General features: G+C 24.6%; 1 protein-coding gene across 1 annotated transcript; it reads left to right on the top strand.

The window, feature by feature from the left end:
- Nucleotides 1-2,559: 2,559 nt before the first annotated feature.
- LOC145830698 (UDP-xylose and UDP-N-acetylglucosamine transporter-like) lies at nt 2,560-14,885 on the top strand. Its single transcript, XM_082938285.1, has 6 exons — nt 2,560-2,706; nt 4,417-4,530; nt 6,295-6,397; nt 12,822-12,941; nt 13,325-13,480; nt 14,188-14,885. Exons 1-6 carry the CDS (start codon nt 2,624-2,626, stop codon nt 14,572-14,574), a joined length of 963 nt encoding a protein of 320 aa, XP_082794411.1. The 5' UTR covers nt 2,560-2,623; the 3' UTR covers nt 14,575-14,885.
- The last annotated feature ends 303 nt before the right edge of the window (nt 14,886-15,188 follow it).

A 15,188-nucleotide genomic window follows, 5' to 3' on the forward strand; every position in this document is an offset into this window, starting at 1 on the left:
TCTCTAAAATGCAAAATGCAGTCTGGAGTCCAAAAATAAAACTTGCTAAGCAACATAAGGGAGACAGCATAGTTGCCATATTTTATTCCAGTCATTATACACATGTATACACATTTACAAATTCCTACATTCTGTCAACTCTGGCTGGCAGAGGCAACTTTGCGATCAGAAGATAAATTTTGCTTACTTGTTTAGTCAGTAAATTAATGTTTCTGGATAAATTTATAACTTTGTTGAATTATTTTCATAAATAATAAAAATCTTATGACATAATGTTGTAACTATAATTATTATAGGTTTGCAACACACTCAAGTTAACTCTATCCAGTTCATGGTTAATTTAAACTTTTTGAAAAATTAAGGCTGATTCAAGCTTGTTTGATTTTTTTGTTTTATCTAAACCTTTAGCTAGTTTTGTGACTTAAACATTTATTTATAAAAAATGTAAGTTTAATAACATTTTAATCTAGTCCTTTAGTAATTTTTTAAATTTATTAAGAAATTAATTTTTAATAACATATTTCTTTTAGTGTTTGACTGATATCTTTTTTTTTTGTAATTTATTAAAAACTCAGAAGCTCAAGCATATCTGAGGTAGTTTGATGTAACTTTGGCTATTTTTTAGTCCCTCAAACTTTTTATTTTGCTTTAAAGTGTGTCAACTCTGTCATTAGAATTTCATTTGGAGTCTTAGAGAACTAACTAGCCTGGCTAAAATGAGCAAAAATTATCATAGTTTGCAATCAACTTAAGTTAATATAACTAAAAAAATGCTAATATTTTTTAGTAGGATGAAAGTAGACTCAATACTTGTCTTTGTTTTTGAAAAGTTTTCACTAGTAAGCTATATTCATATGCAATAAAAAGTATATCAAAAGATTCCAAAGATTTGTGTTTAAGCAAATTTTTGTACAATAAATTTTTTTTTAATATATTTTTTTGAACCTAAAATTCAGTTAACTTTTACTCATCTACATTTTTGTCAAAGTCAATGCTTTTCTAATAGATCAAAAACTATTATAATTTTTGTCAATAAATAATAAAACATTTTAAAAACATATTATCCTACCACCTAAGACACATTTTGAACACAGCGCAAAAGTACGTAATTAATTGACAGTGTGTACCTATGAATTTTGGTTTTTAACTTTCTACATTAATGCTAATAAGAAATGTTAAAGGCCGCTAAAAAGTTTGCAAATTACTCTTAAAGCAGAATCTCCCAAAACAAAAACTTTTACCATAAAAACATAACATGTTTATTGAAAGTTATTAGACGTCTTGAATATTTATTTAATGAATGTACTTATATGTAAATATTATTTATGTGTTCATAATTATGTTTATATTCAATCCACAAAGATTTATAGTCTGTTTTGTATTTCCTTGTACCTTTAAATTTTACATAGAACATAATATTAATTGCTAATTATAAACAAATAAAGATTTTTTAGAAGATCGATTATGCTTTTATTAAACTGTGTTTATTCAACAAAGCTAATTAAGGGTTTTAAAATTTCACTTCTGTTTGATTAAAAATAGTTTAAGATTTTATAACCTAGGAACCTGATACTTATAGGAGATGAGGCATGTTTATAAAAGGTATATTGTAGCATTTGAAAGTAATAAGAATTTATTCTTATCCAGGATTTCTACAGGGCTCAGAATACTCAGGATACTCAGAATTACTAAGGACAGATTCCAATTTTCTAAAATATGAGGATGACTCAGGTTAACTTATTATCAATCAGGCTAGTTTGATTTTTCAAACTCGAATGATTCAGGCCAGTTTAGTTTTATATAAAAAAACTCTGGTTAGTTTTAAGATTTCTATCATTCTCAGGCCAGACTTTAAAATACATTTTGTTGATATTGCTTTTTGTTTTTTTATAACTAATTTTATTTAAAAAATGTAGTTTTTTTTAGGAATTGAAAAAAACTCAGGACAGTTTAATGTCACTCAGGACAGTTTTTTGACTAAAAGATTATTGACCCTGATTACTTGAATGTATTCAAAGTATAGTTATAAAAGTTTTTACTTTAGATAATAAAGTGCAAACCATATGATTCTTGTATACCTTTAGTGTTAAGTATTAAATTTAAAAGTTTTTTTTTGAGTTTTCACTTAAAATAAAAATACATATTTATTTGTTATAAAACTTGTTACAATACCTATCTGGATTGTAAGTTTTAAGACTTTAAATTACATATAATCTTTTTTTTTCAATAAGAAGTATTAAAACTGTCAATTCCAATATAGAGAAACATCAATTTTTACTTGTTTAATGTTTAGATAAAAATACCAATTACAAAATTTCTTAAAACTGAAGTAGAAGTTTAATTTTTGATGAAATAGTATTTTTATGTAATTTTAGTTATATCTTTGCATTAGGTAACTAATGCTATCTCAACCTTTAACCTGTTTATCTAAATAGTTACCTTTATTTTAAATCTTCTCTATAAATTTTTATGTCATAGATTACTTAATCTAGAACTTTTTGTTAATATTAGTATATTGATTTAATAAATCTAACACCATTAATAAATCTTTATAGATCTTACACTTGAATACATTAGTATACAAACTATTCGTAATTGAAATAAAGAAATATTTTATCAAAAAATGTCAGCTTCTGTTTTGTGTTCCATAATTCTTTTGATCATTTCTTGCTGTACAAATGTTGTTTTTCTGGAACACATGATAAAGTTGGTTTAGTTTTATCATTGTTTATATTAAAATATTTTTTCTTGTTATATATCTAAATTAATTTTATTTAATCATTATTTAATCAAATAATACAACATTTCATTATGATTATATCTGCCTGATGATTCCTAATAAAGTCAAAGTTAGGTTGCAGAATATCACATGTATTGATGTTGATAATCTTGCAGTTCAGTTTAATACATGTAATATAATAAATATATAAATATATATATATTTATATATATAAGTATATAAATGTTTCGATTAAGTTAATAAATTAACTTTTTTAACACAGAGCCCACCTTATGGGAATTTTTAATAAAAAATTTATTACAAGATGTAAAAACTTTCAGAACTCAAGTTTCGTGCCTACGCACTCCTCAACTGCAAAACAAGTTCAAAATAAAGCACAAAACACTCAGATGAAAGTTTAAAATTTAAGCATAAATACATAATGATGTAATGTTAAAACTGTTAAAAATCATGCATGATTTATTGTTTTGCAGTTGAGGAATGCGTAGGCACAAAACTTGAGTTCTGCAAGTTTTTACAACTTGTAAAAAACTTTTATTAAATTAACTAGTATTTTAGAATCATATTTTTCTAATAAACTATTTGAAAGCCCTTTAAGTGGGCTCTGTAGAAGGTGTTCAAGTTTGAATAATCACCTTCTACAGAGCTTTTTAGTATAAATTTTGCATCTATGTTTAGTAAAGTGCTTTTTATTTTAAATTGAACTGGCTGATGATTAAAGCGTTAAGCTTTATGAAACATATGTAAAAGTATTTTTAAAATCGTACTTTTCCAATATATTATTTAAAAGCCCTTTAACATCGTCTTGTCGACATATGAAAAAGCTCCTCTTAAAATACAACAAATTTTGAAGTATTTTATGTTCACTTGACTGTTGTTTTTGTAAATTTTAGTTGTTTGATTAGTTAGATGGTAGATCGATTTTTGTACTGAATATTTGTAATGTACAATTTTCAATTCTTACGTCATAATGTTTTTGTTTTTTTGTAAACTTTTGCATCTTTGTTTACCAAAGTGCTTTTTATTTTAAATTTGAACTGGCTGAAGATTAAATACAATCTTTTTTGTCTTTATGAAACATATTTTCCAATATTTTTAAAATCGTACATTTTATTAAATTATATATATATGTATGTATATATAAATTTATTACAAGATTGTAATATTATTACGAGAAATAAGTTGATTAACTTAATAAATCAAATTTATATATACAAACTTAAATTACTAATTTTGTTAGGTATTAATTATATTGATATTTGAGTATAAAAATAGAGCTTAAATTTTGTTAGACTTCAAAGTATGTATATATGCTAAAAAACTAAAAATAATCATTTTCAACAGCTTTCAAAGTATTTGGATAAAAATTTTCACATTTAGTAAAATTATATTTTTAATAAAAATTTTAGCATAATTCTCTAAAATAAATTAGTTTTAAATAATTTTTTTTTAAGTAAACTCTTTGTTACAACTATAAACATATTCAAAAAATTAAGTCAAGATAAATTTTTAAGCAGCTTTATAAATATTTCAGTGCTTTAATTAGTGCTTATTTGGGTAGTTTAATTGAAATTTATTTTATATTTACTTGACTATTTTAGTATCAATAACTCTTGAAACATATAAAAACAGCAGTATTTTACATATACTTACTCAAATTTTTAATAAATATTTAGGTCTGTACCAAAAAGTGGCAACATGATCAATTTTTTCCAGTTTTTGTTTGTTGCTTCTGAAGGTCTCATATTTCAAAGCAAGTTTTTCACAGTTAAGCGTGAGGTACCATTAAAGTGAGTTTTATATACTTCTAACACATTACACTGAAAATAAATGAAAAAGTTATAAAATGATTTTTTTATAATTTTCAATGTTTAGTTTATTAATTATTTAAAAGTTTTATTTTGTTACGTATTCAAATATTTTAACATCTTATAAATATTTAATTTTTTACGAGCAAAAAAAGACTTTTTTCACACAAAAAAAAAAAATTCTAAAAAATAGTTTTTGTTCTTAAGTTAAGAATACACTGCAAAAAACCTGCATAAGACATGTTTAAAAAAAAAACTTTTTATTTCTTATATGATCTATTTTATAAATACGTATTTAAATTTTAAGCTGAATTATTTAAAAAAAAAACAGTAAAAACAACTTCAAGGTAAGTTAGGGATGTTTAAAATTATATAAACTTGTAAAAAAAAGTCTGTGTCCCCTATGGTCTTAAACTATCCAGGTAGAAAATGTGTATACTTTTTTATTAGTGCTACTTTTTTCCTTTCTTGTATAACTTTTTAATGTTCAAAGGCGTCAAGCACATTTGCTCGCCTGACTAAAAAAGTTCATTTTTAACGTTATGTATGTATTTAATATTTTTAAGCATAATATGCATAGGTGACTTGGCTAATGTTGGGCCTATCATTCATGTTCAATTTAATACTGAAAGTAAAATAAAAATTTTCTTCCTATCGCCAAAAGTTGTTTAAGTAAATTTAAACTTTACCAGTCAGTGTAATTTTATCGGTTGGTAAATGTTTTTTTTTGCTTTTTAAAACAAGACAAGCTTTATTAATACTAGTATTTACACAATACAGTGTACAATGTACTTTGTTTCTTTATAAAGTGTCAATTTGACAGTTAAGCTAAGTACAAGACTTTAATCTAAAGGAATAAATATTTAAGACTTATCAAACTTTATTGGTGAAATCTGTATAGTAATAAAGGTCTTCTAAATGTTGTTAACTAAACTGTTAATAGTTTATATTCAGTTAAGGAAAACAAATAACATAAGTTTGATGTTTTATTTACTTTAATAAGTTTAAAATTATTCGAAAAATATTAATTGTACAGTTATTTAAGGTTTTAATTTACTAAGACTTTTTTAATAAATCCTTATTTTAATAGGATACATGAAAGTCCGAAAAAAGTATTGTTTTTTTTTTCTTCTAGCTTTGTTAATGAAAAAAAAGTTTTGTATAAACACTTCAGACTGAAAAAAAACTAGTAAGTGGTAACATAACAAACACAGATTTTTTTTTTTAGTTATAAGTATAAAAACTAAATATACTCACAAGAAAGTGTTTAATTTAAATGTAGTTAAAATTAAAGTAAACACAAATCAACTACAAAGGAAAATATCAATAAACCACTATCAAAGGTAAGTAAAAATAAAAAATAAACAAAAAACCGTACAATTATTGTTTAAAACGATTTAGAAGTATAATCAAATGTTTTATAAAATCTGCTAGCAACACATATACAACCCGATTCAAGCGCATATTTGTCACAATTTTTAGTTTTCAGTAGAGTCAGGAATTGTTTTTAAGATTTCTCGCGGTTACCATGTATTTAGCTTTATTTAATAAAACTTAAATTAATATTTGATAGATGTTTTGAACTATCACTTTCAACTTTAAAAAAGATAATATTTGTACTTAAGTTTTTCATACTTCTTATAAGTTGATTGATCTTTTATTTAGTTTTTTAATTTTTTAGTAAAAAGCTATTTAAGCATTTTAAAAAACTGTAATTGTTAATAAATTATTTTTTGAATCCTGCAGGAAATACTTTCTTATGGTTGCTTTGTTCTTTTCATCAAACATAACCAATATGATGGCTCTAGGTTTTAATATTCCAATGCCACTTCACATGATATTCAAATCCGTTAGTTTTTAGTTTTAATTACAGTTAACAAAATACATGTAAAAAGTAAAAAAAAAAGTAGTTTACTTTTAAAGTGTGTACTTATGTAGTTATTATGAATGAAAATATATTTATACCTAATTTTTTTCTACAGTAAGCTCATAAATATTTGCAGCATTGTACATAATACTGTATAATCTTATATAGTGTTATAAAGGTTACTTAGTCATCAATTTTCCTAGTTTGCTAAAGAATACTTGTTACCAAAAAACATACAATAATTAAATATAAATAGTTTACAGTTTAGTTTAGAAAAATCCTGTAAAGTTTAAAAAGAATTATATATGGTTTTTTGTGTTTATATAAAATGCAATCTTCTAGTTTTTAGTTAGAAATAGTTTTATTTTATGAAAGTATAACAAAAAAATTTCTGTAGAACTTTGAGTGATTTGAAAATAAGATTAACATGAAGCAAACTTAATTGAAAACTTAAATTGACAGAAACAAAGCATGTTGCTGTAAGTTCTAACATAAGTTATCTCAAAAAACCTAATAATTCTTATAAATTTGTAGGCATATTAAAGTTTATGGGCATTATCGAAACGTTTAGACCTTCAGTTGGTACAATTTTGACTTTTTGTAATAAATAATGAACTTTACTACTCAACCAACAACAACAGCATCCGAGACAACCCATAAATAGTTTCGTACTTTACTATGTTATGATATGATTATGATATCTAATTTAACTTCTACTTAAGTTACAAGACTTTTAAATTTGTAATAAGTAAATACACAAAGTAGCTTTTCTAGAGTGTAAACTATTTAGAAAATAGTTATAAAACTAACAATTTTTTTATCAAAAACTAAAACTTTGCAAATGTACGAAGAGTATAACTTATGATTTAAATTTAAATAAGTTAAAACTAGTGATATACCGGACCCGGATCCGGACTTTTTTTTTCAAGTTAGAATCCGGCCGGAACCGGACCCGGACTTTTTTTTCAAATTAGAGTCCGGCCGGATCCGGATATCAGACAAAAATGGCAATATCCGGCCGGACCCGGATAGTGAGTCCGGTACATCACTAGTATAAACTAGCCTGAGTCAGAATGAGGTTTTTTAAAACTGAAGAAAAAAGAACTTTAATCTAAAAATAAGTAGAACAGCTAGCCACAAGGTTTACAAATTTAGGTTTTATTTACGATTGAAAATCTGAAATTAAGTTCTTGAACCAAATACACTAGAAAATTACCAAATATTGAAAACTAGATCAGCTCAAACTCATTCAAAATTTAAAAGAAAACTAGCCTGAGCTTTTATAAAAAACTAAACTAGCCTGAGGCAGTCCAAGATTTTCTAACATTCCCAAAATTTTTCAAACTAGCAGGGTTGCCACTGTTTAAGTCAATAAAACTAGCTAGAGTGAGTATAAACAAGCCTGAGTCAGAATGAGGTTTTTAAAAACTGAAAAAATTACTTTAATCTAATAATCAGTAGAACAGCTAGCAAAGGTTGACAATTTGGTAGTAAAGTTGTGGACTGATTGTGGTACACTTAATTTATTAGTACTACCCATCATAATAAAATCCTACCTTATTTAATTAATATCTAACAAATACTAAATTCAAACTAAGACTACTTTCTATAATCAGACACGACAGTTTTGAGTGATGGATCTTTTATATAAAACACAACAAGAAATACTAGCTTATACAAAATTATTAATTACTTTGGTAACACTTTAAAAACTGGAAGCTCTTTAAATCTCTATCAAAAGACTTAAAACAGTATACTAAAAATTAATTAAAACTTTTAGTAAACAAGAAACTGTAAAATTTTTCATAAACTATTAAACTATAAACCTGTCTTAAATATTAAAACAATTAAACACCAGTTAAAATATTCACTTATCACAAAATTTCACAAAAAAGTTCAAGATATTTTGTTGCTTCAAGCTGCACACCAAACTAACTAACTGCTTACATATAAACTGCCTGTCATGTTCTGATGTTTTGTTGCATCAGTATTTAGTTTGAAACATTTCGTCATATGATTCTTATTGGCTCGTACATTCAACCGTATTAACTTTAAATATTCTCTGAGCTCAACTTTATAAACGCTTTTTGACATAACTACCTCAAATTTTTAGGAAATTATCCTTGCACTATTTAACTTCTGTCAAAACAAAGTTTAAAAAAACTAAAAAATAAAAATTTTATAATAAAAAAACAAAAAAAAACAGTTTTTTTTTTGTTTTTTTTTTATATAAAATTTTAATTTTTAATTTTTTCAAAATTATTTCTGACTGAATTTTTTAAATATATCAAGGAAAATTTCCTAAAAATTTAAGGTAGTTATCTCAAAAAACGTAGGAGAAGATAGATTTTTGGTGATTTCTAGTTATTTGCCGCTTTAGTTTGCGCCTCCGATAAGGATCCCATTGTTGCCTCTAACTTTGACCGGATATATCGCAAAAATTATTTTGAATTTTTTGAATCTTTAAAAAGCATCTTGTAGCTTAGTAAAAACTATATGCCCTTAATTAAACTACATTTTAAAACAAAAATTACACATGGTAAGATATGTATTTAGATCAGGGTTTCCCAAACTCATTTACTAAATCGCCCCCTTTTCAGAAATTTGAAAATAATCGCCCCCCAAGATTTTAAAAAGTAGTTTTTCTCTTGAGTACAAACTTTTGAGCCAAATAATTTGTGTTCGAAATGTAATTTAGTCTAGTATTTCTTATGCACGCACTTTTGGGCTGTGTCCAAAGTAGTTTACAGGGCTTGAGAAAATAAGTTGCTGTTGTTTTCTTATAAGCCTAGTAAAGTGTATTGAAATACTTAAATATTAAAAAGCCTTGTGTTATCAATCCTGAATAAATATCAATTGTTTTGAAGCTAATGAAACTTTTAGGGTAGTGGTGAAAAACTTTTGTAGTCAGCAATTCATATTTACTAAAAAATCTTTTCTTGTTTCAACTCGTTAAAAAAATGTAATTGCGGGCTGCATAATTAAAAAAAAATAACATATAGAAAATTAAAACTCGAGCATAATTTTAATAAAATGATTTACTATTATTGTGATCTAGGAAATACTATTGTGAAATGAAAACCAAATTAAAAGTGTATTTCAAAATCATAAGCATCAAAAAACTAAATTTTGTTTATTTTGCACAAGTAGTTTTCAAATTACTTAGCGGGTCGAAATTTGATTGGATCTGGACCGTACGTTACCGATTTGAAATCTTAACTGAAACCTGAAGTTATCACTGTCTCTCATTTAAGGAATTTCGGACATTTAGAAGTGAATACTAAGTAACTTATTTAAGCCGCACAAAATACTTAAATTATTTTATAGATAGGCATATTCTAAAATTAAATACCAGAGATTAAAAAACTACAAAAGAATGAACAGATAATTTTACACATAATAAAATAAATATTAAAACACCATTTCTAATCCAGTTGTAGAAAGTTTTACCGACTGGTTAATAATCTAAAATGAAAAGTGGTTTTATGAATAGCTTCTGTTAATGCAGTAAAATTATTAATTTCAATGCTAAAATATATTATAAGCAAGTTAGTTGCAGAATTAAAAATTTAATTTTAAACTATATGTTTTGTAGTAGAATACCATTAAATAGTATTTGACTTGGAATAACCTTTAGGAAACTAAACCTTAATTTTAACATTTTTTTTTTAATTTAAATTCAAAAAAAAATCAAATGTTTTGCAGTTAATTCTGTGAACAGAAAGTAATCGATTAAAAATTCTTTTAATTATGTTTAAACTTTGTTTTGTAACTGTAGCAGTCTTTTTGATGGCTTATTTAATACTGTTTAATTTTATTTATTCTCTAGTTATTAGCCTACAATAATTTACCAGAAGAATATAGTGAAAAACTAAAAACTAGTGTTGAACTATTAAAATAAACAACTTATTCTAATTGCTAATATTTTAAAAAATAAGATAAAACAAAAAACAGTTGTATTAATAGTTTAAAATTATTAGATATATAAATTTTCTAACATTAATAAATCAAGTTAGAAAATAAATTTGAGTTTAATAATCTTTTAAATGAAAAGTTTGAAGTCATTTCAAATAGAGATATCAAATCTATACTCTTTTAAAACCGAAAAATAATTTTTAAAATAAAAACTTTAATGGTTATCAATATTTTTTTATTTATACAGATCAAACAAGTATTAACAAAAATATGTCAAACAAATTTCTTTCAAACAAATACTTTAACTACTATGCTATAAAAAGTTTTAGTGTAATGTAAATCGACAAATAAAAACTAAAAACTAATTAGGTCAAAACAAAGCTATTAACATATTTAAAACATAAACCATTTTATAAATACAATAGACTTCCTCTTCAGTTCGCGCTTTGAACAAAATCAAAAAGTTTAAACCCAAAAATTATTACCATTATTTTTACAAAATGATAAATTTAGATGTCTTATATGCAATAACGTTATGAATATACATGAAATCAACTAAAACATAAAACAAATATTCATAGAAAAAAGATCTATATAAGCTAATAAATATTGTGTATTTTTTTTTAATACTTAGTTAGTAATAGACTTCATTTAAGTTAAATTTAAGAAAATATAAATTTGCCCTTTTTTTTGGGTTAAAAATGCAAACTCAAGAGGAAGTCTACCGTAATTAATATTTATTAGGCATTATGCAAACCTGTTAAAGAATAAATAACTTATAAGAATTTTTAATATAAAAAGACTACTTAAATACAATACAAACCAGGTTAAATAAGAAGTATTTTAAAAGATCAAATAAGTAAAAAAAAAATTCATAAAATAATGTCTGCTACTGAATTCTAATATAATGCGAAGGATGAAGTTCATGAATGCTTGCAAGTTTTTCTAATCTGATTCTAAATCAGTCATATAAAGCCTCAAGTCACCTCCTTTACAAATATCTAGATTATATACTTTTCTCAAGATGATGATAACTAAACTGAAAGCTTTCTAAACAACGTAGCTAGAAGGAAATAAACTATACACAACAATCTAAATTTTTCTCAAATGATTGAATACTTTTGCCTTAGTTTTTGTTAAGTCCAAAAGCTTTCATATCGTTCTTTATAAAAAATTAATTTAAGTTCAAAGTCAGCTTGTAAGTCTGAGAAGGTTTTCTGTGAGTCGTTTACTTCAAAAAGATCTGCCACGAAGGGATACATATTTTTATCTATCTGATAGCTTTTTTGTGTCAAATCGAAATTTTACTACTTAATATGTTGAAATTGTTAAAAATTCCAGATTTTTTAGATTTTTTTTTGCCTAAATTGTCAAGTTCCAGGTTTTTCTAGGTAAATTGGCAACCCTGTTTAGTTTTATTTCTTAGTCTAACTTAATGAATTTTCAAAAAACAATTGGAAATATTATTAGCTGATAGTTAATATCGATAAAATAGATTTTTACAAACCATTTATGATCCTAAATAACATATATGTAAGGTTGAAAATAGTGAGAGGATTTCCGATCGTCTATGATCTATGTAATTGTTAAATAAGAAAATATACAAATGAAAATATGTAACTAACTTGAAAGTAGGAGTCATAAGTATTTAATTTTTTTCTCTATATTTTAAATAAATACAATAGACTTTTTTGTTCAAGTTTTACCTCAGGCTCAAATATTTGATAGCAAGCTAAAATTAGTAAAATATCAAGATAAAAAGTAAAAATTTTACGACAACCCAAAATTTTAAAATCGCCCCCTTTTCGCCCCCTTACTAGTTATCGCCCACCCTTTCGCCCCCTTACTAATTATCGCCCCCCAAATAACTAAAATCGCCCCCAGGGGGGCGATATCGCCCACTTTGGGAAACCCTGATTTAGATTTTCGTTTTTAAACGTATAACAGTTTTTTACATTAAAGGTTTAAAAAAACTTCTTTGAAACATATTTGAACCTAGTTTTAATACAAAGGTTGAATGATTTGAAAAAATTTAAAGAACTTTATTTTTATGCTTATATAAACGTGCTAAAAGTCTTCAAATGTTTATTTATTAAGTTTATAATAAATAGTTGAATTTATTTATATAATTTATTTTTATATTTGAAAAAGAAGTTAAAGAAGCGGAAGTTAATAAAATATTTGTACATTTTTTCTACTTAAATATATATTTTTTGAAGATAAAAATTTAAATATAATTTTTTGAAGATATTTTAGTAAGAAAAAAAAAATCAGTATATAGTATTTGTTAGTAAAAATTATTTCTCTCCTTCTTTAATCACTGTATACTTATTTAAAAAGATTACTTTAAAAAATAGTTAAAGTAAACAAACTTCAAATTTTTCTTTAACTCAATACTTAAGAAGAAAAAAAAAATGTAAATTTATTTTTGGTTTTTTATAAATGAAAATAAGATAAAATCTTTTATTTTATTAACTATTATTTTATTCAGGGATCACTAGTATTCAACATGATAATCGGTTACCTTGTTTTAGGAAGAAAATATAGCTATTCTAAAATAGCTTCTGTTTTACTGGTTTCATTAGGAATATGTATTTGCACTCTTGCTTCTGTTAGTTGTAAATAACGTTTGTTAAATAATTTGATACAGTTAAGTTTTAATACCTAAGTTAGCAAATTTAAGCTTTTAATTTTACGTTGCTCATTTATGTTTATATGTCTTAAATTCAAAACCAACACGAGTTTCATACATATTTACTAATCATTATAAGCAGTAAAAATTAAAAACTATTAACAGATATCTTAGATTAAGGTTAATTTGCACTAATATTTTGATAATTCTTGAGAATATATTTCACAAAGAAAATTAATATAAATATAAGATTTTGTATTCAAAAGCATTAACTGAAAATATATTAAGATCAAGGTAAGAAAACAGGAAAAGTTTCATTTACAAGTTATGATCAAGCAAAAAAAGAAAGCAATTAAAAACAGAATAAAGTTAATGAACAAGTTGTGTTCCAAGGAAAAATGCTAGTCGGATTGTTCTTGATGTTAATTTCTCTTGTTACTAGTGCCCGTCTCGGAGTTTATCAGGAGACTGTGTTTAAGGAGCACGGCAAACACACTCGTGAAGCTGCTTTTTACAATGTAAGTTTCGAACTTCTACTAAACTTAGTTCCATAAAAGTCTTGGTCAGTACAATTCAGTAAGGTGTTTTAATTTAATGTAAGGCATATTGTACGTATAATAAATATTTTTGATTATTTAGTTTTGTATAAGTATATGCTATAAAAATATTCCATTAAGTTTTACACTTGATCAAACAAATATAACATGTTTTAAAATTTGTAGGAAAGTTTTATAAATTATTTTAGAAGTCCAAAGTACCTAATTATTTAACAAGGGTATTTATATATAGCACAACTACTATTAATGCAGTAAGAGATATTGTACAAGATCTGTTTTACATAAAGTTAAGTAGTTTTAGGTATATAAGCAACAGCATTCTCAGTACATAAAGTAGTAATATTTTAAAGTTAGATGTAAAAGTTTTATGACTTTTAAATTTTCCATTTAATTTAATTCAAGAAAGATAGAGGAATGAATCACTTTAAATAAACTTATAAATAGTATTATAAATTATCTGTTTTTTTTATACTTCGCTACCCTGTAGAATATACAGTTTTCTTTTGATATATAAACACTTTTTAAATTCAAAAAACCGAAATATTTTGAAACAAAAATTAACATGGTGACTTTTTAAGCTAAAAGTTTTTGAAATAACTTTATAAATAGCATACATATATTTTGAGTTTTTTTCTGTTTTAAAGTAAAATTTAGTTTTATTTTTGCAGCACATAATACCTCTACCAATGTACTTGATTTTTAGTGGCAACATTGCAGAATCAGTAGAGAAATTTAATCTTTCGTCATTAGAAACTATACCACTGATTGGCGTAAAATTTCCTGTTCTGTGGCAATACTTGATATTGAATTTGGTGACACAATATATATGCATTAGATGCGTGTTCCATTTGATAGCAAGTGTATCATCATTGTCGGTAACTTTGCTCGTGACACTTCGCAAGTTTGTGTCGCTTGCTATTTCAGTCGTCTACTTTGGTAATCATTTCTCATCGCAACATTGTTTAGGCGCATTCTTTGTACTGGTTGGAACTTTGGTTTATACACGGCAGGAACCAACAAACACTAAAGAAATAGTTGAGAAAAAAACTCGATAAGTTACAAACGGATAAGGTCGAACATTCAAACCTAGTTTCTTCAAATTGTCTTTTGCTGTTAATTTATTTTGATACAAGCTTAAAAAATAAAAGCTGTTTTAAATTAGAATTCGAAGATTTAAAATAAAGTATGTGACTTTAATTAAAATTGTAATTTGTTTTACTATATTTCTAATGGTCTACATTTTATTTTATTTGCATGAAAGCATTGTTTTTTATTATATAAATTCTCAAGAATTAGTTAGTAAACTGAATCAAAAATTAAATTAGTTAGATAGTTATTAAAATGAAAATAATTAAATGTTCTCAAAAGTTGCTTATCAAAACTTAACTTATCAATGTTTAAGTATTTTGTAATAATGGTTCTAATTGTTTAAATGCTGATATTAAAAAAAATTTGAATGTTGTTTTTATTATTTTAGTAATAAAATTAATTAAAATTTTATTTTATACTAAGCTTTTTGACACAGTCATTGTATCCTTTTCACGTTAAATAATAAATTTTAAACTACACACTAACTTCGAAAAATATACACTAAAAAAATAGCGTTTTTAAAGTAAACAAATGGTTATAAAGAGTACCCCAATTAATAAACAGTTAAGGTGTTGTTTTT

Source organism: Thalia democratica, chromosome 1, assembly GCF_965202585.1.
Source record: "Thalia democratica chromosome 1, ktThaDemo2.hap1.1, whole genome shotgun sequence".
NCBI lineage: Eukaryota > Metazoa > Chordata > Thaliacea > Salpida > Salpidae > Thalia > Thalia democratica.